Genomic DNA, 27,914 nt, shown 5'->3' on the forward strand with positions numbered 1-27,914 from the left:
AGATGAGAATTTTGCCTTAAGGTAACAGGAAGAAACTCAATTTATTACAAACAAAGCTTAAGATCTAAAGAAGGAAAAAAAAAAGTTATTCTAGTTATGATAGTACTCTAGTTTATATTTCAAAAGTCCAGGAGGAAAAGTACCTGGAAAATAAACTGGAGTTACTGACCTTCTGTATGCACATAGCAGCATATACTAGATAAAAATAAGCTATTCCAGCTCCACCCCCTGAAATGTGCTGATTTCAGAAAATGACTTTAGAGATAGCAAACCTCAGGGACTTTGCTTTAGATCAAAGGTGGCTCTAATGCACCAAACAATTTTAATTAGGATTATTACACCTGCAAAAAAAATTTGTGATCAACATCCAGAATGAATTCTTTAAAATGTTCTTTCAACACAATGAATAAAAAGTACAAAGTCCTGTGTAATCCAATTCCATTCAGTCCCCCACATTCATTTTACCTAGTCTTGGAATTATGGATTTAGTAGAAAAGAAAATTAAGATTTAATCTCGTTCCTCTCCCTATGCCTCAACCTCCTTCAGGTTGATAAGGTAGTCTCAAGTTCTAGTGTAGTGATTCTCAAAGTATGGTCTGAGGACTCCTGGGAATCCCTAAGACCTCCAAAATTATTTTGACAATAATTTTGTTGTTCAGTCATGTTCATGACTCCATCTAGGGTTTTCTTGGCAAAAAATATATTGGAGTGGTTTGCCATTTCCAGCTGAGTCTACAGATAAGGAAACCAAGGCAAAGAGGGTGAAGTGGCTTGCCCAGGGTCACACAGCTAGGAAGTGTCTGAGGCTGGATCTGAACTCAGGTCTTCCTGACTCTAGGCCTAGTATTTTATTCACTATGCCAACTAGCTGCAACTTATTAAGAGTCAAATAATAAGTTAATTTGAGAATTGCATTTAAAAATATTATTTTGAAGACTCCATAGACTTTGACAGACTGCCAAACACACCCATAACATAAAAAGATTATAGATGTTTGGTGTAAAGGTTAAAAAGCTATGGTGAAAATCAATGACACATTAATTTCATCTGTTCTATATTTTTAAACTGATATTGCCTTCTTGAAAACTTGAACTTGGAACCACAAGATTTATTAGTTGTGTTAGTATGGATAAGCACTCTCTTTCAGTTGGTTCCTCATCTGTAAAATGAAGAACATTAATTATATTAGGTTAAAAAAGTACACTTCCTAAGATTGTTGTGAAGAAACTGCTTTGTAAACCTGAAAGTGTTACAATGTGACTGGTGATTACTGGTACCCAATTTTATGTTAAAAGAGTCACCATTCTAAAATTACAGAAGAATAAAATATAGCTTCTACTCTCTTCCATCCTCCAAAGGGAAGGAGAAAAAACATACCAAAAAACTCATATCATAGATATAATTCAATATTACTCTTTCGGGACTTCTCAGTTTCCTCAACTATAAAATAAATATAATAGTTAACACTTCGCAGGATTGTTGTGAGGATCAAATATTTGCAAAGCACTTGGTATAGAGGAACTTCTTAATAATAAATGCTGCTTGTCCATTGGCCCTATGCTGTGTTATATCAGTTCTTTTCTATATTCTATTTTCATACTGTTATGTGTATTAAAAAAAAAAAATGAAATTTTATTACCTAAAATACAAACTTAAAAAACCAGAAGATCCAGAGAGTGTGTAGCAAAAATGGAGAGCTGGACTCAGTGTGGAAAAGACGTAGGCTTTTGTAACACACTCTAGGCTGAGTCACCTTTGGCTAATCACCACCTCTCAATGCTGAGGCAATTCCTGGGGGTGAAAATCAGCTCTATACTGAGGGAGTTTCATCACTGGGAAGTCCCTACTTGGATGAATTCATAGTTCCAGATTGAACACTCCACCCCCAAACAAAACCAAAGAAATAACAGAAGGAAAACCAAAACCAAAAACAATCTTTACTCAGGGTCCATTGATTCAGTTTAGAGGGCCAGGGTTCTCTCTTCCATTTGTTGTCTCATTTCTCACTATTTTAGATGTTTATTAACCCCTTCACAAGAGAATGTTAAAGAGACCCTTCAACCTGTTCTTGGGATCATTCTTTCCCACTTGCTGAAGAACCTTGCTCCCACAATTATCTCTTCCCCCTCTATCGGCTTTCTCAATCTCTCCTCCATGGACTTCTTTTCTTCTAATTCAAACATGCTCAGTTCTCCCATTATCTTTAAAACAAAATAAAAAAATACAATTTTATTTGACCCTATGGCAATAACAGCTAATAATTATATTGTACTTTAAAATTTGCAAAGTATTTTACTATATTACTTCATATGATATTTATAAAAACTCTTAGAAATAGGCACTATTATTTTCCATCTCTTACAGATGAAGAAACTGAGCCTCAGCAAGGTTAAGTGATATGTCCATCTAGGATTTATAGCCAGGAACTGTTAAGAGATAGGATTTAAATGCGCCTCCTAATTCTCATGCAGTAATCTCTCTAGCCTGAAAAAATATTCTATAGCCACTGATTCTACACTGTCTCTATTCATCCCTGATGGTCTATAATCTAGTTTTCTCCTCTCCTATCTCCAAGAGTGTTTGATTAGTAACTAATAATCATCTCCAAGACAAATATAATGGCCTTTAATCATCATCCTTTGAATTCTCTGTATTTTCACTGATCATTTTTTGAAACTTATTCTTCCTCTGACACTGCAATTTTTTGATGGTTCTCCAACATTTTTAACTATTTTCCTTTGCCTGTTCTTAAAACCTTTCCCAAACTGTGTATGTTCTCCCTCAGTTGTCTTCTCTGTTCATGACCATCTGAACTTTTACAAGCTCACTCTGAGCCAACCTACTCATAAGACTTCTATTAGTCATCTCTGTTCCTGATGTGGCCTGAATCCCAAGCCTGTATTTCCAAATGACTAGAAAACACCCTTTCTTAAATGTCTTTTAACCTCAAACTTATAGCCAATGAGAAACCCCATAGTCCTTATGGACAAAAAAAAAAAAAAAAAAGTCCATTTTTTCCTTTGAAGAATCTCTGTGATTTGCTATTGACCCTTTATTCTCTATACTACTTTCATATTTCCTTAAATTTAGATAGCTCTGTCTCCTCAGGACTTTCTTAACATTGTTCTCTTTGTTACTATATTTCATGCTTCACATTTTTGCCTTATTATCTCTCTTATGCTCCATTTTTGTCATGCTCAAGAGCCCTAACTCAATCTTACATTTGGCTTTTAAGCCCTCTATAATCAATTCCAACCCTACTCCCTCCAGCCAATTTTATTTCCTACCAATTCCTCAAATAGACATTTCATTCTATTCAAGGTTCCTCACAGTCTCCAAACATCTGATCATGTTTCTCCTCTACATTTTTGCTCACTCTATTCTACTAGCCATAAACGCTTTCTTTTAAGTGCTCTATCATTCAAAGCCTAGGACAAATTCTACCATTATAAGTATTTCCCATCTTGTATAACATTTACAAGCTTGTAAATTATTTCATATTTGTACATTTTTATCTCCTCCATTAGACTTTAAGCTCAAGGAAGGACAAAGATCATACTTTCTTTCCACTGCTGGCATTTGACAGTTAATCATTCAAGAATTTAACTATCAGCAGGTCTTATAAGATGAAGGGAATGAAAATGAGGAGGCAGAAAAAGATAGCTTGATGGATTACAGGGAGGGGCAATTGGCATGAGTAGACTTTTGAATAATTTAAGCGGAATCTAAGTGAGCCTTTGCTACAATGGATTCTCCCTATTAGAATTTCCTTAACTACTCCCTGAGACAGGCAGAGAGCAGCATTGACAGGATTATGATATCAATATTCCACAGTTATTTTTCTCGAATAAAAGAACTTGTACCCAGCTTCTTTATGGATTCATTAGAAACTGCCCTTCTTAAAGCAGCAAGTTCTCTAGTGACTTTGCCTGTTATTACCACCTTTTAAAAAAGTACTAAGCCAGTCTCTTCAACAATGAGATGAACCAAATCAGTTCCAATTGTTCAATAATGAAGAAAACCAGCTATACACAGTGAAAGAACTATGAGAAATGAGTGTGGACCACACTATAGCATTTCTTCTACTCCTGTTTTTGTCTGCTTGCATTTTTGTTTTCCTTCCCAAGTTATTTTTACCTTATTTCTAAATCTGATTTTTCTTGTGCAGCAAGATAACTGTATACATATATATACACATATATTTAACATATTTAATGTGTATTGGTCTACCTACTATCTAGGGGAGGGCGTGGGGGGAAGGAGAGGAAAATTTGGAACAAGCTTTTGCAAAGGTCAGTGCTGAAAAATTACCCATGCTTATGTCTTATAAATAAAAAACTATTAAAAAAAAAAAGTACTGAGCCAGTAACATGTATCCTTCTGCCTATGACAATCTCTTTCCCTCCAGAAATCTTGTGGATATATTTTCTAGTCATCATTTTAGTTGCCAATTTACTCCCTACACTCATATTACTGCACTAGCTTTCTAGTAAGGCACTCTGACTCTAGTATTTTTCTTCTAATTCATATTGCAGATTAATGTTTTTAGCATTTTCTTCATTTAATTCTCCCTATCAGAAACTTTCTATAGTTCCCTTATCTCAAATTTAAATGTTTATTTGTTTTACATAGTTGTCCACAATAAGATTTTACCTTCTCAAATGATTTCCCATCATTTGCCCCATAAGTACAATGTTCTATCAAATTCCTAACTAACCTACAAACATGAATCATCCATTTCCAATACTCAGCCTTCAATTCTCTCCTTATCTATTTCAATCCTTGCTCACCAAAATAAAACAAAATAATAAAAACAAAACTTAAAAATAAATAAATTTCTGCTTATCTGGCTTAAACTCCAACTGTACTTTGAAACCTTCTTAGCCTCTGCCATCATCAAAACTCTCTTCTATAATTTATAGCTATCGTATATCATTCAATCTAGTACTTAACTTTTCATTGTCTCACAGTTTGCTCCTTTTTAAAAATTGTGTTAGTATGTTTAATATATATTGGATTACTTGCTGTCTAAGGAAGAGAGAAAAATTTGGTACACAAGGGTGAATGTAGAAAACTATCTTTGCATTTATGTTGAAAATAAAAAGCTATTACTAAATAAAGAAGTGTTAAGATTTACCTCTTTGAAGATATTCATTCTTGAGAATAGTTCTTCCCACAGTGCTTAGTACAGAATAAGTACTTGTACACATATTTTATCAATTCAAAACAGAAATTTTAGAGATTTTTCTCTTCCCAAAGATGAAGACTGCCAAGGCATAGTTTCAAAAATGCATTAAGAGTCGTAATTAAGGGAAATCCCACATAAGAGAACCACATATCCTATTTTAGAAAAAAGCTTCTAATTTAAAACTATTTCCAAAGAAGCCTATAAATCAATCTCTCTCTCTCTCTCTCTCTCTCTCACACACACACACACACACACAATTTTAAAAAGCAATTAAAAGTATCCGTGGGAGACCCAAAAAAAAGTACTCTTATTTACTATAGGCTGTCAAAATTAAGTAGCACAACATAAAGAGCAGATTACTTTGCAAATATCTATTCAAATATCTATTTATTTTTCTTGCAGAGAGCAAGTCTTTGAATTCTGACACAAAATTGAATTATAATACAAGTCTACATGGCATACTTAACAGGATTTCAATAGTAACTAGCATGGCAGTAGCCTCTATTTGTCAGTGCTGTACTAAGCTTTTTACAAATATCTCTTTTGAATTTCCTGACTCCCAGCCTGGCTCTCTATCCATTGAACCGACTAGGTACTTTTAAATCACACTCAAAAGATAGGTCAGCCTTTCTTTTAATAAACACATTTCTGTAAATCAGTATTTTCTGCCTCTATTGTGAAATCTCTTCTTCAATTCTTATTAGCTGCTTTGCTTGGTTTGGACTCCATAAATATCAAGGTCACCCAGCATAAGCTCCTCACCAGAAAGGCTTAGAGACTGTTTCAGCTGTGCTACCCCACACCTTCTTAGTACCTTTCAGTTACCTCTCTCTTCTGATTGGATGGAGGACAGAGCAAAAACACTTGCTCCTAAAGCCTCCCTTTATGAAGGGCTCAGAATTCCTAATCAATTGTTCATCTTCTATAAGCTGCTCTTTTGATTCTATTTCCCCACCCTGGAAAGTATGCTTCTTGATGTTTTTTTCTTTATTGTATTCCTATCCCAGTGCTTAGTACCGTGCCTGATATTAATGTTTACTGACTGATGATTGGTGCCCCATAATTCAATTTTTTTTCTTTTATAACTGGAGAGGCTGAAACCAATGGAACTTTTATGAACATGAAAGAGAAGTACATATCCTAGGTTTAGAATAGCTGATCACCTAAAACTTAGGCAATTCTGTCAAACTTACTCCATCCATTGCAATTTTTCATACCACCTGCTTAGATACCTTACCGTAATGATAGAGTTGACTGTGAGTTTTGAAAGGGTATGCCAGGAGAGAAAAACAAGACAGACTTTTCAGGGTGCTTTCAGACTGTGTACTTGTCTAAGAACCAATCAGTCTAGCTAAAGAACAGGAGGGTTCATCATTAACAGGTTGACCAACAAGTAATGAATTAGTAAGCCTTGAGGACCTATTTTTATACATGCTGTTGCTAAACTAGTTTAAAATATTTTTTCCATGTCCACATATTGTACAGTAAAATGATGCTTATTAAAGTATTTATGGCACTTTTAGACAATAAGCAAGAGATAGTAAGAGTCGTAGACAAGAAAAAGAAAAGCACTAAATTAACTCAATAAGAACAGGAATAAAAAGAAAAGCACAAAATGGAAACGAGCAAACAAGACAGAAAGGAAAAATCACAAAATAACGAGAAAACATAAAAGAATCAGGAAAGCAAAGAGATGGAAGCCAAAGGGGAAAAAGTATGATCCAAAGTACCTCATCATCTAATCTAATTTAACCGAAAGTAGTGAAATGGGCAGGAAAAAAAAAGATTTCAGAGCTTTGCAAATCTCCTCCTACCCTCAAGCCTCAAAGGTTCTAAATATGGTCCCCTCCATTTATATATTATATATATGTTTTTAAAGAATCAAACATTTAGAAAAACCCCTGCACTTCTGCAGGATTAGAACTTAGTAAATGAGTTATTAAAAAAAAAAAAAAAACTACCAAAGTGGCTTTTTATCCTTTTTCGTTCAATCTTTGCACTTATACCTCTTCATTCTATCTCAACATTACTCCTGACACAATCCTGGAATCTTCATTGATTTCTTTAATCATCTTTATTTTCTTTCTAATTACTAGTTCCCTCCCTTATCTTTAAAAAGCCTTTCCTTAACTTCGGTCCTATGGATTTAAAAGTAAAACCAACAAACAAGCCCCTGCCCTCAAGGGTACCCAAAGATAATACAAGGCAATCTGAGTTGGATGTAAGCATTAAACATGAAGAGGAAATCATGAAAGTCCCATCATAGGAGGTGGCAAGAGGGTTGAGGCTCAAACCTCAATCCTTTATTTTATGGGAGATGAAATGCTGACTTCTGGTGACAAGTACCTGCAAAGTCCCATCATTCTACCTTCCACTATGTACTTATAGTTCAGGTGTTATCTTTTCCATGAAACCTTCCCTGAGAATTCTTTATTCGAAAGCATTATCCTTTACCTCCACTTTTCCTAAAGCACTTTTATCTGAATCTCTTTCTCTTTTGGTTCCCATCAAACATTATTTTGCCTATTATAGAATAAATTTCTGAGGACAGGGACTGCCATTTTTTAGCCTTTATAACTCCAATACTTAGCACACTACCTTGTAAAGGAGAATTTAATAATTAAATTGCTGGTCTAGTTAACTGAAGACCACAGCAAATCTCTAAATTTCTTGTCACATGGAGCAGGATAGGGACATAAAATCAAACGAACCAATTATTCTGTTTTTAATCCATGTTAGGGCTATCCTAATAGCAGTGACTCCTATTCCTCTCCTATTCCCTGACTTTTAAAACATTTTTGGAGTCTGAGGCTTTAAAGGGCTAACTTCCCCAAAAAGCTCATTTGGTTGTTTCCCACAGAAAGCTCATTTGGTTGTTCAAACCCATAGGACCTCTGTTCTTCCCTACAATTACCCCCTGAAAATGCAAAGCAAGTTCAAAATAAGAATTCTTAAAAGAAAAAAACAAAAATAAAAACAAAATCAGGCAGTTCAGTTTCAAGCCAACAAGGCATTACTGGACAGCTTACATTTCCAGATTAGTGAAAACCAGATGAACATAAAAAATATCTACATATTTAAAAGGCTATCAAGATTACCAATTGAATTGTCAACTTACAATGCTCATGAAGAAATGTGCTTTCAAAATGAGCATGACATATGAACACTTTATTCACAGTCTCAAAATAATTTGCTTCCTTCAAAAAGCAAAAATAAAATCCATTTAATAAATCATTCACACCAGCTGGCTCTCAATCAACTGCTCATTTTGGCTCTTGGTAGAGAAAAAAAATCCCATTAAGTTTAAATTCAGATTATCTGTGTATGTATGCTCATGTAAACGCAAATATTGAGTCTTTTTAAGTTATCTCTAGATGTGCTTTACATATTTCACCTTAAGTATCTTAGAAATTTTATCAATATTATATACTGCCAAATATCAAAGATTTACTGATTACCTGACTCTACAAGTACTACGGTCCTTTCCTTATCTAATAAACCTGATAAACTTGACTAATAAATCTGACTTTTCAAAGTTCAGTTTTGCTTTTCACAGACTTGAATTTGGGTACTAGGTTCAGAATTACCCTCCCACAAAGCACTATGTAAATGCTAGATTTGATTATAATAATAATTATTATCCACATAAGCTATATGTTACATACTATTAACCTTCAATCTTTACCTCTTCTTTTTTATTCTAAGGGATGGCTCTCTTAGAAGAGGAAGGAAGGATTACTGGAAAATATAAATATCAGAAGAAAGCCAGCAAAATGTTTCAAGTTTTTTAAAAATGTGAGTTATGGCTTAAAAATCTTTTTTTACATGAAAGCATCATTGTGCAGAAAATTATTCCAAAATCATGGCTCTGAAAAGTTCTTAAGTGTTCTAATTTCATATCTTCATCTCTTATGAGAATAGGTCAAGGGAACCTATTGAACCCTAATTCAGACCCTAAATTGAAACCAAAGTTCATAACAGAAAATCACAAAATATTCTGCTTCCCCTTCCCCACCAAAAAACTTTGTATATACTTTTGTAAGATGATGAAGCTTGAGATAAATATTTTTACAAGGTTTTTTTTTTTTTTTCCTAGGCGGGTGATTTGTTTATAAACTGAGCAAAACTACTTCATCTCATTTGAAGTGATCTAAAATCCACTTTTTTCAAAGGAGACTGGTGGCTACAGGTAATTTTCTACTTACTAATACAAAGTTCTTACTTTAAAATCCTAGCCAAGTTTGTTAAATCTTTATGTTCTTCAAATTGCTTGAGAGTACACTGTGAGTATAAATGTGCTATTTATGTGATATGTCACTTCTGGCAATTTGAAACATTTATCAGATTATTTTAGATAAGCAGAGCAGATTATTTTAAAGCATTCTGAATCCTGGAACTAGAGCCTCAAACCTCTAGATGTAAAAGTTTTATGATAGTTGCCATGAAAGTATGTATACATGGCTCTTAACCCTACTACTGCCCCATGAAAAAGATGGAAATCCTAACAAGAGCAGATCCCAATACTACTGGGCAGCTATTCCTAGGCATTTTGGCACATCCATTTTTAAAGAACAGGAAAACTTCAATATGTAGAATATGCCCACTAGTCCAAGGTGAATGTGAGATTGAGGAAAGAAAAGTATCTTCTCTATAACATCTAGGTAGAGAGCTGCCCAAAGCTATGAGAGGTTAAGTTACCTGCCAAAGGTCACAAAACTAATATGTGTCAGAGGCAGAATTTGAACCCATGTCTTCCTTACTCCAAGACAGGCTTGCTATTCACTATGCAATGCCTCTTTAATTTGCATTTATAAAAAAAATACACATTGTATAAATATATTGAAAATTATAAGTATTATAAATATATGTAATTGTATTTATATAATTCCATTATGAAATCAGAAATACTGTTTACTTTCATAATTTCCTCCCATTTGTCCCGTCTACAAATTTACATTCACTTAAAACCTAAGAAATGGTCATTAAATGTAAATTTAAATCCCCACCATTGGAAGAACTTAAAATGTAACCTTCAGATTTCTATTACAAGAATGCAAACACAGATCTTCCCACTTGTTAATGCTTCTTCTTGAAATTATTTGCTTGTTACATAGTTTTATGTGTACATATTGTTTCCCATTAAAACATAAATTCCCTTAAGAGTAAGATCTGTTTCCTTCATTTTTCTCTTTGTGTGACTAATAGCACATAATAATTATTTAATTGATTATAAGGAGATTCTTAAAAATATGAAAATGCACATGTTCTTAGTACTAGGGAAAAAAGGCCTCCATGAATATTCCCTTATTTGCCTTCTTTTTATGACATACCACCCCAACAGCAAATCCTAAGAAGTAGAAGTAGAAGTAGAAGCACTTTCTTGTATTCTTCGCTGATAAATCTGAGTTTTCAAAGTTGAATATTCCAAGGCTTTAGTACTTCCAAAGCTCATTTGACTTCAGCCAGGCCTCCAGGGGATGCCCATTTTTGTTCATCCAGATGTTGAAGGATCCAAGTTTGTTGTCTGATGTACAAGAATTGAATGGTGCAAGACTTCCATGCTGCCTTCTATTTTGTGACTCCTTTAAATAAATGCACTTACCTGAAACCAATAACTGAATTGTTCAAATCAGTATATCTGATATGACGAAGAAAAGTCGATGCTGGGTGCTCTTTCTTACCTTATGTACACTTTTGGGGTTTTCCAACCAAGCATAGTACATTTCCTCCACATAATTTGAACTAGTCCCACTCAAAAAGGGCTCAGCAGCCACAGGTGCACCATAGCACCTAATTTGTTGAAACGTCCTAGCTGCTGCTGGCCTGTTTTGTGAAAGTGTCTTAACAGTCTGTGAGGCCGTCAATGGCCTCAATTTAGCAGCACAAGTCCGTAAATGAAACATTTTTGTCCTGAAGCCTCACACGAGCTCCTGTTGAAATAGGAATAAAATAATATTTAAGCAACAAGACAACTGGAACAAGGGGGAAATACATATTTTTAGACTTTAAATTCTACTAACTTGGTTTTATCAGAGGTCCTTCTCTTAATCTCTACCTACCTCAGGTTGTAAAGATGAGCCTGGGTGCTTGAAGGCTATGCCAAGAGCACACAATAATAATTGCTGAAATTTACACAGTGCTCTGTGATTTACAAAAAGCTTCACATGAATATACAAAGGATAAGCAAACTGCTCTGGATCAAACATCTGGTAAATGTTTGAAGCCACATTTGAACACAGGTCTTTCTGACTTCAAATCCAGTGCTCTATCTAGTATACTACCTAAGTGCCAAATTGATAATTCTTAACTTCATCGAATGAATCTTTTAAGGGCAGAGGGCATTTCATTTTTGTCTCTGTATTCTCAGTTTAACACATGGTAGAGGCTTAATAACTAATTCTTGATTGATGACTGATAACTATCGGTTGGTCATGCACATGCACGCATGTGCGTGCGCACACACACACACACACACACACATTCAAGGATCAGCATAACTAAGCTGAGAAAGATCTACAGGCTAACCACACAAATCTCAAAAAACCATCTATTAAACCACAGAAGAGAAATTACATTATCATCAGGAAATTACAGTTCCTTTAAATATTACTTTGGTTATTCAGGAGAAAAATGATGGTCTCCAAAATTGCCTGTATAGATGTAATACCAAAAAAAAAAGGGGAAAAGAATCCAAAGTTATGGTAATACTGGAAAATGACTGAACATATTGTAGTATATCAGTGAAACACTTTTGTACATTAAAAAATACAAACAGGAAGACTATAAAGGAATATGGAAAGACAAAAGATAAAGAATAATTTGAAATATATTGCTTTACATATGATCATTTCAAAAATTGTTTCATTGGATATTTTAGACACCCAAGGTTGAAATAAAACACGACAGAAATAAAACCTTAAACCCAGCATTACCTTCAGTAGTAGTGTTTAGTCTGCATTTGGCACACTGGACAAAATGAAGAGCAAAATAAATGATTAAGTCAAATCAAAATAACACATTTTGAGAGTCTACTGTGTAGAAGGCACCATATTAATGCTCTAGAGAGATAATATATACGTTTGTGCTTTTTATCAATGTTTTACTATATTGATTTTTTAATATTTTAGTTTTTTAAACAAGAATTTGTATATACAGATTTCAAATGGATGACACAGCCACATTTTAAGAAGCAAATCCACTACTCGTACAAAAAAAATCAGTCTCACATATAATTACAAAGGAAAGGGAAAAACTTATGGTTTGGGTCCCTTGGTGAAGTATATAGGGCAAAATAGGGTTTAAAAGGCAGAGAAGCTCAAGACAAGGAAAGCTAAATTCTGGTAGCATTGATGGTTTTCAAGCGAATTCATAAAGGACCTGAAAAATCGGATCATGACAGCAATTATTTCACTGGTTAATATGGGAGAATATTAAAACCCTTTTTAGTTTCTTTAAAATGTTTTCCTCCAAAGCCCTTTTCAAAATCCCAAGAAAACCTCATTGGATCAAAAGACTTTTTCTCAGGGAAATGGATTAAGGGTAGTACCAAATCTTTATAAAGAAAAACAGAGCAACTAGATGATACAGTGGATAGAGGGCTGGCCCTGAAGTGAAGAGGACCTGAGTTCAAATCCGATCTCAGACACTTTATAATACTTTCTAGCTGTGTGACCCTGAGCAAGTCACTTAACCCCAATTGCCTTAGGAAAAAGAAAAGAAAAACACTGGTTTATATCATTGTCTTCCCCACCTAAAGGTCCAATAATTGGTGATTAAGATTGGTCTAGTGATAGAAGTGATTGGTGGGTTAGCACTCATTCTACTAAAGTATCAATGGAAGGGAGAAAGTTCTTCATTTAACTCCAGGAGTAAAGAGTTAATGTTTTGTTTGCTCAATTCTAGAATGTTAACCCAGATTATCACAGAGTCAATAAACATTAATTACATGAAGTACTGTGTCAAGCAATGGAGAAACAAAGAAAACCAGAGTCCTTGTCCTCAAGGCGTTTATAAGCTAATAACAACATGAAAACAACTATATACTAAAAAATAAATAAATAAACTGGAAATAAACAATAGAGGGAAGATATCAGAATTAAGAAGGTTTGGGAAAGGCTTCCTTTAAGAAAGGTGAGGTATTAGCTGGGATTTGAAGGAAGCCAGGAGGTGTAGATAAGAGAAAATGCTGGGACAAGATGTGTGGTACACAAAAAAATAGTTACGTGACAATGCAAGAAACAAACATGAAGTGTTGCCATTTTAGAAGAATATCAGTGAGGACTGGAGACAATCTTAAAAGCCCTTAATGGAAGAGATAGGAATTGAGCTGGCTGGAATGACTAGACTTTTGTATAGGAGAAGGGCATTTCAGAGAAAAAGAGTACTGCAAAGGTTTTGAATCATCACTGCCGTAAAAAGGACACTGCACCTGAGGTCTAGAGATCAGTGTTCAACTACAGGGTACAACACTTAAATAACTAAGATAATATTATTACTTACTCCCTTCCAGACTCAATTCTCTCAGCTATAAAATGGGAATAATATTTATAATTATCTCACCACCCTATTGTACATAAAAGACTTTGTAAACTTTTAAAGGGTTATGTAAATATAGACTTGTTACTAAACATGGTAGTAATAATAATGATAATCAAAATAGCAGCTGGCATTCAAGGATTGCAAAGTGGTGCACAAATATCTTATTTCAAACTTACCACAATCTTGGAAGGTAAGTGCAATTATTATCCTAATTTTATAAATGAGGAAAATGACACTCAAAAGAAGGTCAGAAAAAATCAGGCATCAACTTAATCAAAGAAATACAGCAGTATGATTATTTCCTCCATCTAAAACAAGGGAGATACAAAGATAGCTTTGGTAGTCTTCTATTCACTAGTACAAAGTTCTTATTTTAAAATCTAAGCCAAGTTAACATGTATATGATTTTCTTTATGCTCTCCAAACTGCTAGAATGCACATTGAGAGGAATGAAGGTTTAAGAGTTTTAGTCATCAAGGAAAGATAGTATCTTATCAAGGAAAGAGAGCTAATGATACAAAATGATCATGAATTCAGTGAATGTCATATGAAACTATGTGAAAACTTAGTTACCATAAAGACACAAAAGTTGCAACTTTGCTTATAAGTATACAAACATAAGATAAATCTCAAATCTGGAACATATAGTTCTTATGGATATCAATTGGATTTATAAAAATGCAGCATTCAATCCAGATTTAAATTACAAAGCAAATATGGAATTATAATGATCAAGCTTGGCATAGAGAAAAATAGCTTCCTTCTTTGAAGTGGAGGACTATGAATGTGGTATGAACAGATATTCTCAGCATTGACTGGTATTGGTTAGTTTTATTAACCTGCCCCCCTACTCCACGCAAAATGGGAAACAAAAGATATCAATAAAATAATATTTAACAAATTAGGAAAAACAAAACATATGATCAAACAGGAACAATTCTGAATATTTTTCCAAACATGTTTTCAACTGGTATCTTAAAATGTTTTCCACTAAAGAAAGACTAACTAAAAACAAATTTAGTATTACTATCTATATACCTTTAAAGATTTGTCTAACAGAAGAGGCCAAGAATTTTTAAAATGTGCCTTCCATGCACACATCTAAAACTAATTCCTTCCAGTCTGAAATGCCCAAAGTATGTAGGCTCTCTCTAAATATCATGTTAATGATGTGGAAGATAATATCCACAAAAGCTACCCACTGATAACTGATAATGGGTGAGCTATTAAGAAAACACTAACCCAGTTTATATCCTCTAAAATGCCAGTTCAGCATATCACTACACTGCCACCTGACAAATCACTTTAGTAAAGAGGTCAACTTCAATTTCCATTTAGTAGTCATCCATATGGTTCTTACTGTATGGTTCAACATTTTTCATTAAGAAAATTCTAAAAAGGTAATTTAAAAAACTGCACAGAACTTTTTGTGATGTTAAAATGAAAATATCTCTTCACTTCAACTTTAAAGATCTCAAAGCTGTTTAACATACACTTGATACCTTTAAAGATTCAAGAAATGTAAGCTGAATATAAATCAGGGTTGGTGAGAATTTCTTTGCTTATATTACTCTATATTTTACAAAAACAATAATCACATTCACTCAGTGCTGGAAAAGATTTTTGTCTAATCTAATTGAGCATGATCTTGGCTTAAAGTGCAGATCCAGTACCTAAGTATAAATGCAGGCTTGTCACTTAACTTGGCTGGCCCTGGGTTGTCCTATGTGTAAAATGGAATGGACTAGATAACTTGGGTTTTTCCTGTTCTAAATATATGATTTTATGATGAAATCCCAAACTTAATGTATAAGTTCTGCTACCACTTCTACACCACATTCTTAATAGGTATGATTCAGTTTCTCCCCATTAATACCACTATCAATGAGAAAAAGGCAGCCTAACTCTCTTCTTGTTCTAGTTAATTTCTCCTGGTCCTGGTTCTGTCCTTTGGAGACATAAAAAGTAAATAGATTTCCATTCCATTCCAAATATCTGAAGAGAGAAATCCATTCCCTTTACTAAATTTTTCTACATCATATAGTCCAAATTACTCAAACAGCAAGGCCTTCAGAACTTTACCCACCCTATTTTAGTTATTTTTTGCTTGGATATAGTCTATAAATGTCCCATTTTAAGTAGCTACATAATTAGAAACAATTTTCCACCTACAACTAAGGTCTAGTACTATTTCCAGCAATCTGGACATCATATTCCTAGCGAGAGGTGCAGTGTGACAGAGTGGAAAAAATGCCTCTGGAAAAATCTGGATTAGGCTCCTACTTATGATATCTACTAATGTGATATCAGAAACTTGGTTCCCTCATGGATTTAAAATTAGAAGGAATCTCAAGAGGTCATCAAATAAGAGAACTGAGGCCCATTAAGTGAGGTGCCCAAGATCACATAAGAAGGAAGCATTGAATGGTAGAACTGGGGTTTAGATCACAAGGTCTTCTGATTCTGAAGCCAACTCTCTGCACTGCCTTATTATTATTATTATTATTTTTTGCTGAGGGGTTAAGTGATTTGCCCAGGGTCACACAGCTAGAAAGTATTAAGTGTCTGAGATCTGATTTGAACTCAGTTCCTCCAGACTTCAAGGCTGGTGCTCTATCCACTGCACCATCTAGCTGCCCCTGTACTTCCTTATTCTGTGGGTGCTTGTAAAGGAGTTTGGCCAATCCTAACCTGTAGTAAATAAGACTTAGTAACATAAAATAGCCTCTCACTGTCAGATCTATAAACTTGGGCTGTTTAACCTGGAGAGGAAACATAGCCTACTAAAGAGCAGGTTGGCCTCAGAATCAGAAGGCTCAGAGTTTAAGTCCCACATATATGATACATCTCAGCTGTATGATCTTGGGCAAGTCACTGAAACCTCAAGCCCCCAAACCCAACCCCAACTCCAAAAGCCAAAAGCAACTGTCTTAAGACCACAAATTAAAGGCCTGCTAGTATGCATTGGTCAAGGAGTTTCTTTACCAAACCTCTTAAATTACTAGTCTTCTCCAAAAGAAAAAAAAAAAAAAAAAGGAAAGGGGCAACCTAAGAATATATTAATATGTTATAATGAATTTATGGTCAGTGAAAACTCTTAAGTATCTTTCAAAAGAACTGTTATCAAACCAGGTTTACTCCACCCTATTCTGAAAGAATTCATTAAATGTAAGGTCAGATTTACATTTACATTGACTGAATTTTATTTTGTTGGCTCTGGTTCATCATTCTAACTTAGAGTCATTTTAGGTGTTTTTACCCCCAGTATGCAACATTTTAGCCATGCTTAACTATGAGATATCTACAATGACTAGAATGTTTTCAACTAATATCTTAATTAAAATGTTGGATACAATAAGGCAAGACAAAGGAGAAGCTACAGACAAAGCACCAAGGACCTTGCTCCAGACTGACAATAATGCATTAATCAAAAATCTTAGGTTATGGTGATGCAACTAATTGTAGATCTACTCAATTATACTACTGACATGTCTCTACTCTGTCCATAAGAATATCACGAAACTTTATTAATTGCCCTGCTGAAATCTTCTATCAAAAAAGGAAAATTATTTGGCCATGACATGTATTTCACAAATCCATGATATAATTGCCCTAGTAATAACACTTTCTTTTTTAGGAAAAAAAGTAAAAGAAAAGATGAAGTATTTGTGATCTCAACTAGAAAACTATTTTAGGTTATATGGAAACTTATACAAATCAAGGTCTAAAAAATGCATACAAATTAGAAGTCATATAGCTAGGAAGTGTTGACAAGCAGTAGTTGAAGTCATATTTTCCTGATTCCAGACCCAATATTCTATCCACTAACTAGTCTTATTACATTGCCTCTAGAAGTATTTTACAAACCTTAAGTTTAGCAATTCATTCTAATTTACTTGTTTGTAATTTGTTCTACTTTTTTTCTCCTACTTGAAAATTTGAATATTTCTAGTCTACCTGTAGCATTTTTCTCCCCCAATTAATCAACAAGCATTTATTAATCTTTTACCATGTTTCTGACACAGTTCTATGTACTGGAGATCATTTATATTATTAAAATTTTATTAAAGCTTTTTATCTTCAAAACATATATGCATGGGTAATTTTTCAACATTGATCCTTGCAAAACCTTGTGTTCCAAATTTTCCATTTCTCCCACTCTAGATAACAACACATGTTAAATCCAATATACATATACATATTTATACAGTTATCATGCTGCACAAGAAAAATCAGATCAAAAAGGGAAAAAATGAAAGAAAACAAATGCAACAAACATTTTGCAACAATAAACAACAACAACAAAAAAGAGTGAAAATGATATGTTGTGATTCACACTGAGTTTCCACAGTCATCTCTTTGGGTGTAGATAGATGCCTCTAGCATTCTCATACCTTTCTCCTACCTCTTTTATTCAAGTAATATTTCCCTCCCAACCCGCCCAGAAACCTGGGAAACTATTATTCTAATGTTTTTACATTTACAATTTCAAAGAAATTTTCTTGGAAGAGAAACAGAAAATAGGAGTTTTTGCCTTTTCTCTGTGCACTTTGAGCCAGAGATTCAAATGAGATATGGCTGGCCTTGAGGTGATAGGAGACTGAAGCACAGCAGTGCCTGAACTAATTAAGGCAGGAGTTTCTGAAGACGAATTCCCTAGTTCTCCAGCAACTTATTGCTATTAGAGTCTAGGGGAATTATCAATGTATTCTCTCAATTAATTCAATTAAATTCAGGTCTCTCTTGACTCAAGACATCCCCTGCTTTTATATTTTCACACATGTCAACCTCCACTAGGCGTGGATTGGCATTTGTAACACCTGAAGTCATAATGTATATAAATTAGGTTTCTATCAGTTCCAGCCCAGTGGAAATATGCATTTGGAAATCAAATAATGTCACCATCTGGGACTTTATTATTTGTGTCTCACTGAAACTCATTAGTACAGTAGATAAGAAGCTGGATCTATACTCAGGAAGTCCTGAGTTAAAATCAATATATCAATTAACATTTATTAGATGCCTATTATGTACCAGGCGAAGTGATAGGTAAGCACTTTCCAATACTTAAACTAGCTTGTGTGACCTTGAGCAAGTCATATAACCTTGTCTGCCTCAGACTTCTCCATCTTAAATAAAATAAAGATTATGATAATAGCACCTATCTGATAGGGCTGTTGTAAGGATGAAATGAAATAATATTTGTAAAGGGCTTAGCACAATGTAGTTGTTTAATAAATGCTTATTCTTTTCCCTTCTTTAGTCATACATAGACTAATAAACACACACACACACACACACACACACACACACACACACACACCCCAAATACCTCTCATGAAATTAGCTAAGCAATTTCCAGTCCTCCAATAAGGGATACTAACTAGATTCTAATTAGCTAATTTAACTTAAAAAACTAAGATCTTTGTGGGAAACACATTTATAATACTTACTGCAGAAGAGACTTGTATCCAATAACCTACTAGTAATGCTAAAGTGGATTCTTTAAAAAATGACACATAAATGAAAACTAAGAGTCTAATGCACAAAGGCCAGAATGTTGTCAATTACCTTTGCAAGGGAATTTTAGTATTTATCAAATTCTTAACTGTGGTTTGAAGATCTGGGTTCAAATTCCATCTTTAATAGTCTTGTAACTTTTCTGAACTTTCCTTTACCTGTCACATGGTGGGATTGGACTAGGAAAAAGTCAAAGGTACCTATCCTTGTTGATCTAAAAATCCGACCGTCCAAGTTCAAACATACCCAAATCAGAGGTCACAGAATTTTAGACCTGGGCCATTAGAGATGATCTAATTGCTCTCTCTGCCCCATCATCTTATAGATGTAGCCACTAAGACCCCAAAAGCTGAAATGGCAATTTCCATTGCCAAAATTAATTATAGAGCCAATTAAACGAGTCTTAATGAAGAATTTTGTTCTAATTCTCTGTCTCTAGTCCTTCATAGGAATCCTGTTGTCTACAATCCTAAACTGACAGATGATTCTGATATTAAAGAATTTTTTTAAGCCAAGATATTAGATTAGATACAAAGATTTTCTACATTATCTAATTAACAGGAATAACGTGTGGTTTATTATGTTTGTCTCACATTTTGGAAATTATGTTTATCCTAACTTTGTAACAGCAGGTTGGATCAAATGATTTTCAAATTACTTTTTACATAACAATTAACTTAAAAAATCAAATCTCTCACCCTCTTACTACAGCAAAGTATGAAATTCATGGCATCTTCCAGAATTGAGGGTTCTGTTTTGTTTAACAGTACAATTTAGGGGAAAGCTATTTGGAAATCACATTTATCATGTCATAAAAGATGTTATGAAAAAGCTCTGAGAAAGGAAAGGAGGAAGATAGTACAACTTAAAGGAGCTAAATCCTCTGTCAATCAAAATGGTCTAGGAACAGGAATCTAAACAGTCCAAAAACTTCCTCTCAGATTTAACTTCAACAGAAAAGACATGAAAGAGGCCAAAACCAAAAGGAAAAACAAACAAAAGGAATGGGGTGAGTGGAAGGGAATCACTCCTTAGGATACATAAGGATGAAATTTCTACATTCATTTGGATCTAAGATTCTATGAAATGGTTTTTTTTCCCCCTGAGGATTTGAATCTAGCATTATATTGAGTCAATGTGATAAAGCAGTGGTGTCACAGCCAAATAGAAAAAAATATCCCCAAAGCATACTGACTTAGAAAACCACAAACTATCTTATTATCTCTACTGTATTTATTATAGTTTTACTTATTTTGTTATACATTTTTCAAAGATATTTTAATCTGGTTTGGGGCACTTGAGTCTTCCTGATTAAGCTTGAGCTTGGGGCTTCAATAAATACCTAACATAAACCACATTATAAAATACTGATGCTGTAGAAGAGTATAAACTATAGCTTTAAATAAAAACTACGCCAACTAACACATAATTAAGTAGCACTATATAATTGAAAGAATTCAACAACATACACAAAGTCTTATGTTGAGATCTGTAGAAGTATGAAACAGTTTGTGTTCTTTCCTGAGAAGACATACCTGGCAAGCAAGTTGACCAACTCCAACTTTCCAGCCTTACCTCACACTAGTTCCATTGTTACCCAAATTCCAACTAAACAAGATTGTTGGTCCTTCCCTCTACAGATCCCTAATTTCCTATCTCTTTGATTTCATTTATGCTTACCTACTTATGCCATCCTTCTTTCTTTGTCACTTGTTACCATCCTATCCATCCATTTTATGGCCTAGCCCAAACTAATCTAGCCAGAAGGGCTCTCTCTCACTCCCTCACAAAGCAATAGGGACTCACAAATCAACTTCTACTTTGTACTCTATTGGTGCATGCCACTTTGTTTCTTTCTAGATGCACCTGGCACAATCATTGGTTTACAGATGTCAACACTCAAATGTTTGTTGAATTAAAAAAGCCACTTGAAAATGAATAAAAGTGTGTGCACACACACGCACGCACAGTAGTATACTGTAGTGGAAGGAGAGCTTAAAACTCTCTGGCTATGACCATCAGCAAATAATTTAATCAGAGTAAGTTATAGAGAAGGTTCAAACTTGCATTGGTGCAGTTGTTTTTTCCCCTAGGAGTTCCTTGTACCAAAGAAATCACAGGAATGGTAGATACATTAGATAGACCTTTTGACAAACCCAGTCATTTTGTTAATATGGGGAACTCCCCAAATCTCCCTCTATCAATGTATATGTGTAATTTATAATCCACCAGGTTACATCCTGCTTCCCCACTGATATGATTATGTGTGGCATATACAACAGATACTCAGGTTCAGCATTTTTAGGACACCTCCTATTTATGAGGTTAAAGATTTAAGGCTAATAGTTTTCAGTCTGCAACCAAATTGAAAATCAAAATCAAATGAAGTTTTGTCTTTATGCAGGGCAGGAAAATAACAGAATCTAAGTTGGTTCAAAAAGGGAAAAACTTTATAGAAGATGTAGGTCTTGAGCTAGCCCTTGAAGAAAGGATAGGAAAAGAAAGTGGGATGATCTTTGTTAGGAGAAATACTGTGATCAAAAGTATTAAGAAAGAAATGCCAAAATATGTCCTGGAGGCAGTGAGAAATATAGCCTGACTATAACAAAAAGTTCATATTGGAAAAGGGTGGGGGGCTAAAGTTTGTTATTTTGATGGGTTTGGGGCCTCCAATGACAAACAAAGACAAAGTCTTATGGAAATGCACCTAAGGTACCTGAGCAGAAGTAAATGATAAATTTGGAATTTTAGTATATTTTGGTGCCAAGTGTATAAGACTCAATGGAAGAGGAAGGAACTACAGATAGGGAGGCCTCCCTTACTGCCAACAGTGATATATTATAAAGAGCTCCGGATTTGGATTCAAAAAACAAGGTTAAAAATTTGGATTCAAAAACCTATGTGGTCTTGGGAAAGAGGGATTTAAAACCTCTGGGTTTCAAGTTCCTTTTTTTTTTTGGCTTTTTTTTGCTGAGGCAATTGGGGTTAAGTGACTTGCCCTATTCACTGTGCCACCTAGCTGCCCCTCAAATTCCTTTTTAATTAAATGAAGGGGTGGAAGTAAATGATCTTTAAGATTTCTTCCAGCTCCAAATCTTATGATCTATGTATGATCCAGATAGAGAAGCCAAGAAATTATTATAATAGTCCACGTGTAAAGGCAATGAGATCCAAACTTAAATGGTGATAATGGAAAAAAATAAAGACATATAAAAAGAAAAATTAGGAAAAATTCAACAGGATTTAATAACTTAATGGCTATCAGGGACAAGGGAATGATATCATTATACAAAGCATTCTTGAAGTTTGCAAAGCACTTAACAAATAACTTCATTTTAGCTAAAAAACAACTCTGGGAGGTAAACATTATTCCCATTATGGGGGTGTGAAAACTAAAACAGAAGTGAAGTGACTTGGCCCAGGATAGTATACCTTGAAAATGTCCAAAGCTGGATTTGAACAAGTCCACCTAATTCTAGGTTCAGATCTCTATCTAACACCATAAGGCTGCTTCTTGAGAGGAATGATTCAAAATGATTCAGGTTTTGTTCCTGAGTGACTCTTAAGAATTATCCCATCATTGATGGGTATAAAAAAGTAGAACTTAGTATGGGAACAAAATAAGGAATGCTTAATTCATAAAGAAATGTGTAACATTTATATTATATCACATATTATACATATATGTATATATATTATAAAGAAATGGTAACATGCAGAGGCAGCTAGGTGGTGCAATGAGTAGAGCACCAGCCCTGAAGTCCAGAGGACCTGAGTTCAAATTTGACCTCCGATACTTAATACTTTCTGGCTGTGTGATCCTGGGTAAGTCACTTAACCCCAACTGACTCAGCCAAAAAAAAAAAGTTAACATACAGTATAACCAGAAAAAAAATAAAACAATTAATAAAGGACTTTTAAAAAATAAGGAATGCTATTTCAGACATGCTGAACACTGGAAGAGATAACAAAACATCCAAATGGAAATATCCAAAAAGCAGCTTATTGGTAACTAGAAATATAAATTTAGGAGTCATATGCATTTGTTCCTTTACTCAATGAGCAACTACTATATATAAAAATGCTGGAGATATAGACAATTAAATTTGTTCCCTATCCTCAAAACATTTATAAACTAATGGAAGAGAAATAATATATAGGCACAAACAACAATACTATGCATTTTGTAAAAAGTACTTTAAGAATTCAGAAGAGGCTAGCATTACAATTTGACTTCACATGGAGACAGTATGTACAGAGCTGGAACAAGTTTAAATTCTGCCCCTGTCACTCACTAGCTTTGACATGGGGCTAATTCTTATCTGGAAAGAGAGACAGTTGTACTAGACGGCCTCTAAAATCTCCTCTACCTCTAACTTCTGTTTTAGAGTTGGAAGGACATCAAAAAACATCTAAATCTACCTCCCTCAGAAGTAATTTAACCAAGGTCACACAGGTCCTAAGTAAGAGAACCCAGATTTAAATCCCAATTCTATGAGTTTTAATGTAGTGGTACATTCCACTACACATCATGTTGGAAAAATCAAAAAAATCTTATTTAAAAAGGATACATTTAGCTATCAATAATGGCTAAGTACAGGATGGGGAACTTCCCATAGCCTATTTTTTTTTTAGACTGTTAGCTCCTTAAGGGCTGTCTGTTGCTTGCCTCTTTGTAGCCCTACAGCTTCGAATAAAGCGTGGCACATGACAGGTATTTAATAAATATTCACTGATTTTTTTTTTTTTTTGATTCCTGCTCAGCTATCCACCTGCCTCTGATTCAAAAAAAACTAAGCAGATATGAATAATGTGTCAGTTACCAGATAAATCAAATCCTCTAAAAGAGGATCCAAAAAATTGGGCAACCAAGTAGGCTGACAAAGAGCAAAGGGCATCCTGGGATACATAGGCTTAACCCCAACACTGGGAAAACAGTCTGTGATTGTGGAAAAGCTAAATAAATTCTCTGCAATTCCCAGCTAATTAATCTTCAGAACACAAGCAACTTCAAATAAATGCTAATTGCCTGAGACCAGGATACTCAGTTTTACTTAAAGTTATTATGGCTGCAGAGGTCAAAGAAAGCCTAATCAACAAACTGTAAAAGTGGCTATAATATAAATATATAATATAAAGATAGATGAAGCCAGCACTATGGAAGTTCCTTCCGTGATATCACCTCTTATGGCCTAGTGCAATAAGATGAGGTTTACTCAGTTTGAGACAGAAAGTTGGCAAAAGGAAATGGAGAGAAAATATGGTCAGAAAAAAATGGACTGGAATACCAAATAGGTGTTTGGCAAAACTGCTTTCTTTTGAAAGAAAAAAAGTTTCATCAATATGGTCTTGGAGCCATGGTTAGCTTTCCTGTATATTCCCTAATTCGACCTCTGACAATTCACTTTACTTTCCTATTCTTTATTTTAAAATGCTTTAGTAAAAGTTCTGAAAAGTGGAAATTTATGGGACTTTTAATAAGTAGGGAATAGGAAGTTAGAAGAATTGTCAAGTCATAGATTAGAGAATCTAGGAAAGGTCACTTTCCCTTCTTCCTTTAGGATCAGAGATGAAGATTGGAAGAGTACTTGGAGGCCATCACCTGACCTTTCAAGAAAATAAGGAAAAGTGAAATCTTTTTCTAAGGTCACACATAGGTAGCAGGTTGGAAGGGTCTGGATTCAAAACTAGATCCTCTCTTTTCAAAATCATAAGTCTTTTCATTACATCATAGCCTTGTTTGAAAGGTCAACTTCATAAAATTTTGTTGCTCTGTCATAAGGATATTTTTGCTAGAATTCATAGGCTTCATGAAAAGGAGCCACTCAGTCCAGGGGGCTGTTAAAACTTTATACCCTAGTTCAAAAGTCCTTTATAACTACTAGTTTTTTCATCCCCAAAAGCTTGGAAAGTGGTAACATCCTAACAACTTAAAAGAAAATTAAAGAGCAATATGCTGAGGGTTAAGGTCAGGGAGGAGAGGTCAGGAAATAAAGTCCTTAATGAATCTGATCCTTTGAAGAATTAATGGGCTTTAAACGAGTAACTGTAAGGTTATAAAAATATGACTCCAGCCTCGTCCAGACCCCTGCTTCCCCTCCTCCCAAGCACCGAAATCTAAGGAGCTGAAGGTCCGGGAGAAAACGCATATCCGAGGCGCAGGTTCCACTAGAGAACTTCTGCTTTGCCAGACACAGGCACAAACAGGATCCGAAGGCAGCTACAAGGAACCAGCCTGGCCCAGCCGGCTGCTCTAACAAGCCGGGCTAGACAGCAAGGTGGGCGGGACTCCCGGGTGGGATGGGGCGGATCTCCCGGCACTAGGGAGGTGCGGTTCCACCCCGAAGGAGGCAGCGCTTTGGAAAGATCTGTAGGGCGTGACCGGGAAGGAGGGGGTGCGCGTGGAGGAGCCCGGACACTAGACTGAAAGAAGGAAGGGACAAACAGTGTCCGGACAAGATCACCTCCACTCCTCTGCCCACGTGACGCTCTCCCCTTGACCCACAAGGTCAAGGGAGAGGAGGCAGCAACTAGTTCCCTCACATCCGCCCGCCGAAATAACCCCACCCCCTTATCCCAAGTGACCAATCAGAAGCCTCGCCGCGCCCGCGCAAGATCTGAAGCGCGCGCCGGCAGCCGCCAATCTCCGCCCGCAAACCGCTTCGGCCTTTCCCATTGGCTCCAAAGGTAGTCTTTCAGAATTCTCCCATTCCCACCCGTCCTCCCTCCGCCTCACTATGACTCCGACTCTCCTCCCTACCCCGTTTTATCTTCCCGCCCCCAATTCCAAACCCCCTCCCCCTCCAGTCCGCAGGCCAAGTCACCCGGGCGGCGGCTGCAAGGACACGATGTCCATGCTTTTTGGTCGCGGCTGCCCGGCCTCAATAGCCCGTAGGGCAAAAGTCTCAGTCCTGGTCCAAGCCCAGTTCCTGGTAAACAGAAAGAGCAGAGGAATTACCTGTCTCCAGCTCCGGCTCCACCCGGGAATGAGGTACCAACTCCCCCACTCTCAGCAACACCAGTGCCTTCGCCCCGCCCCCGCCCGCCCCGGCGTGTAACGTCACTACGCAGCCTGGCCCGCCCCTCAACCCGAAAGAACCGAAGCACCGCCCCTTGGCCCTAGATTTTCCTCCTTCTTCCGTCACCCTTTCGCCCCACCCCTGAGCTCTAGACTCCCTGGGCTTGAAAACGGTCAGCTGCCTCTCCGGAGGGCCTTCCTCCTTAAGGCGTACTTTTTTAGGGCCTGCAATAGCCTGCGAGGCCTAACCTCACAGGTACCCTTTAGGGATTGAGACGGCTCTGCCCGAGTGTGTGACGTCACAGTATCCAGCACCTCTGAGACATCTGGAGCCCATGGAATGTTATGATATTGGAAGGGCGAGTACCAGACTCTTGCAAACGGGAGAAAGTGGCAGAAAAGATGGAGCGAAGTGGGGAAGCAACTGGAGGCCCCAGCTCGTGTGGGTTCTCAACTCTCAGCACGGGCCATACAGTGCTTAGTCATAGTTCCTTGTACCCTGCCCAGCCCTGCCCTGCCGGGTGGGGACCTACTTTGACGTTGACTGCAAGGGTTGCTGATAGCAGGAAACCTTCTTGAGGATGAAATAATTCCTTAGTCGATTAAATTCAACAAGCATTTACTAGTTGCTTGATTCGTGAAACATTAATTCTTTCGTGAGATAATAGGAATAAATACATTTAGCAGCAACCTCTTTAACGGGGGTTCTGAAGGGTTTTGTGTGTGTTATGGTATATACCATTTTAATATAACTGCTTTCCTTTGTAATTCTTGTATTTTATTTTATGCATATACAAACTTTATTCCTAGAAGGGGTCTATAGGCTTTACCGTAATGCCAAAGAGATTCGTGACATATAAACCATTACAGAGGTGTCTTGGTGTAGTGGGCTAGACAGCTGGATTTTTAACTCAGGAAATTATGGATTCAAATTATTCTTGGGGCATTCATTAGTTGTGTGACTCTAGGTCATTCAATTTGTGTGTGCTATTTAAAAAAAACTTTATTATTCAGTCCCCAACTCTGTGACCCCATTTGAGATTTTCTCAACAAACGTACTAAAGTAGTTTGCCATTTCTTTCTTCAACTCATTTTACAGATGAGGAAACTGAGAAAACCAAGGGTTGAATGAAAACGCATTAAGTGTCTGAGGTCAGATTTGAATTCAGGTTTTCCTGATTCTAACCACTGTGCAATCTAGCTGCCCTGAATGTGGAAAATAGCCAAGGAAGAATATGGTCTACCAGGAAAGCATTATGAGTATTTTGAATCATAAGCTATATCCCCTTCACAAAGCCTCAATAATTCAATAATTCTAGCCAGTGCTAAACTCTGGGATTATTTAAAAAAAAAAAAAAAAAAAAGACAACCCTGCCCTCAAAAAGTCTAAAGAGGGAAAACAATACAACAAAATTGGAGAGTTGGGAGGGAAGAGAATGAAATCATTGCAGCTGCAGAAGCCAAAGAAATCAAAAAAATTCAAATGACTCATAGAATCTTAGAGGTAGACAAGAACTTAAATATCTTTTGTTTAGTTTCATTTTTATAAACGAGGAACTGAATCTCTGAGGCATGAAGTGATGGTAGTAGAAACAGCAGACAGGAAACTGGTAAAAGAAAATGAAATAGGAGGGGACAGAGATGCAGAAA

The 27,914-nt window shown here is 35.8% G+C and overlaps 1 protein-coding gene across 4 annotated transcripts in view; it reads right to left on the reverse strand.

Moving 5' to 3' along the window:
- Window positions 1-26,934, reverse strand: part of OGDH (oxoglutarate dehydrogenase) — a 92,713-nt gene extending 65,779 nt beyond the window's left edge. For 2 of the 4 annotated variants that reach the window (XM_051976437.1, XM_051976434.1), the window contains exons 1-2: window positions 26,205-26,934; window positions 10,870-11,118 (exon numbers count right to left, since the gene is read on the reverse strand). In XM_051976437.1, coding sequence (XP_051832397.1) covers window positions 10,870-11,091 — 222 coding nt within the window. In that variant the 5' untranslated portion in view covers window positions 11,092-11,118; window positions 26,205-26,934. The remainder of the gene's footprint in view (window positions 1-10,869; window positions 11,119-26,204) is intronic. The other 2 variants (XM_051976436.1, XM_051976435.1) reach the window with 2 other exon arrangements.
- Between the last annotated feature and the right edge of the window lie 980 nt (window positions 26,935-27,914).

The sequence above is a fragment of the Antechinus flavipes genome, chromosome 2 (assembly GCF_016432865.1).
Source record: "Antechinus flavipes isolate AdamAnt ecotype Samford, QLD, Australia chromosome 2, AdamAnt_v2, whole genome shotgun sequence".
Lineage (NCBI taxonomy): Eukaryota > Metazoa > Chordata > Mammalia > Dasyuromorphia > Dasyuridae > Antechinus > Antechinus flavipes.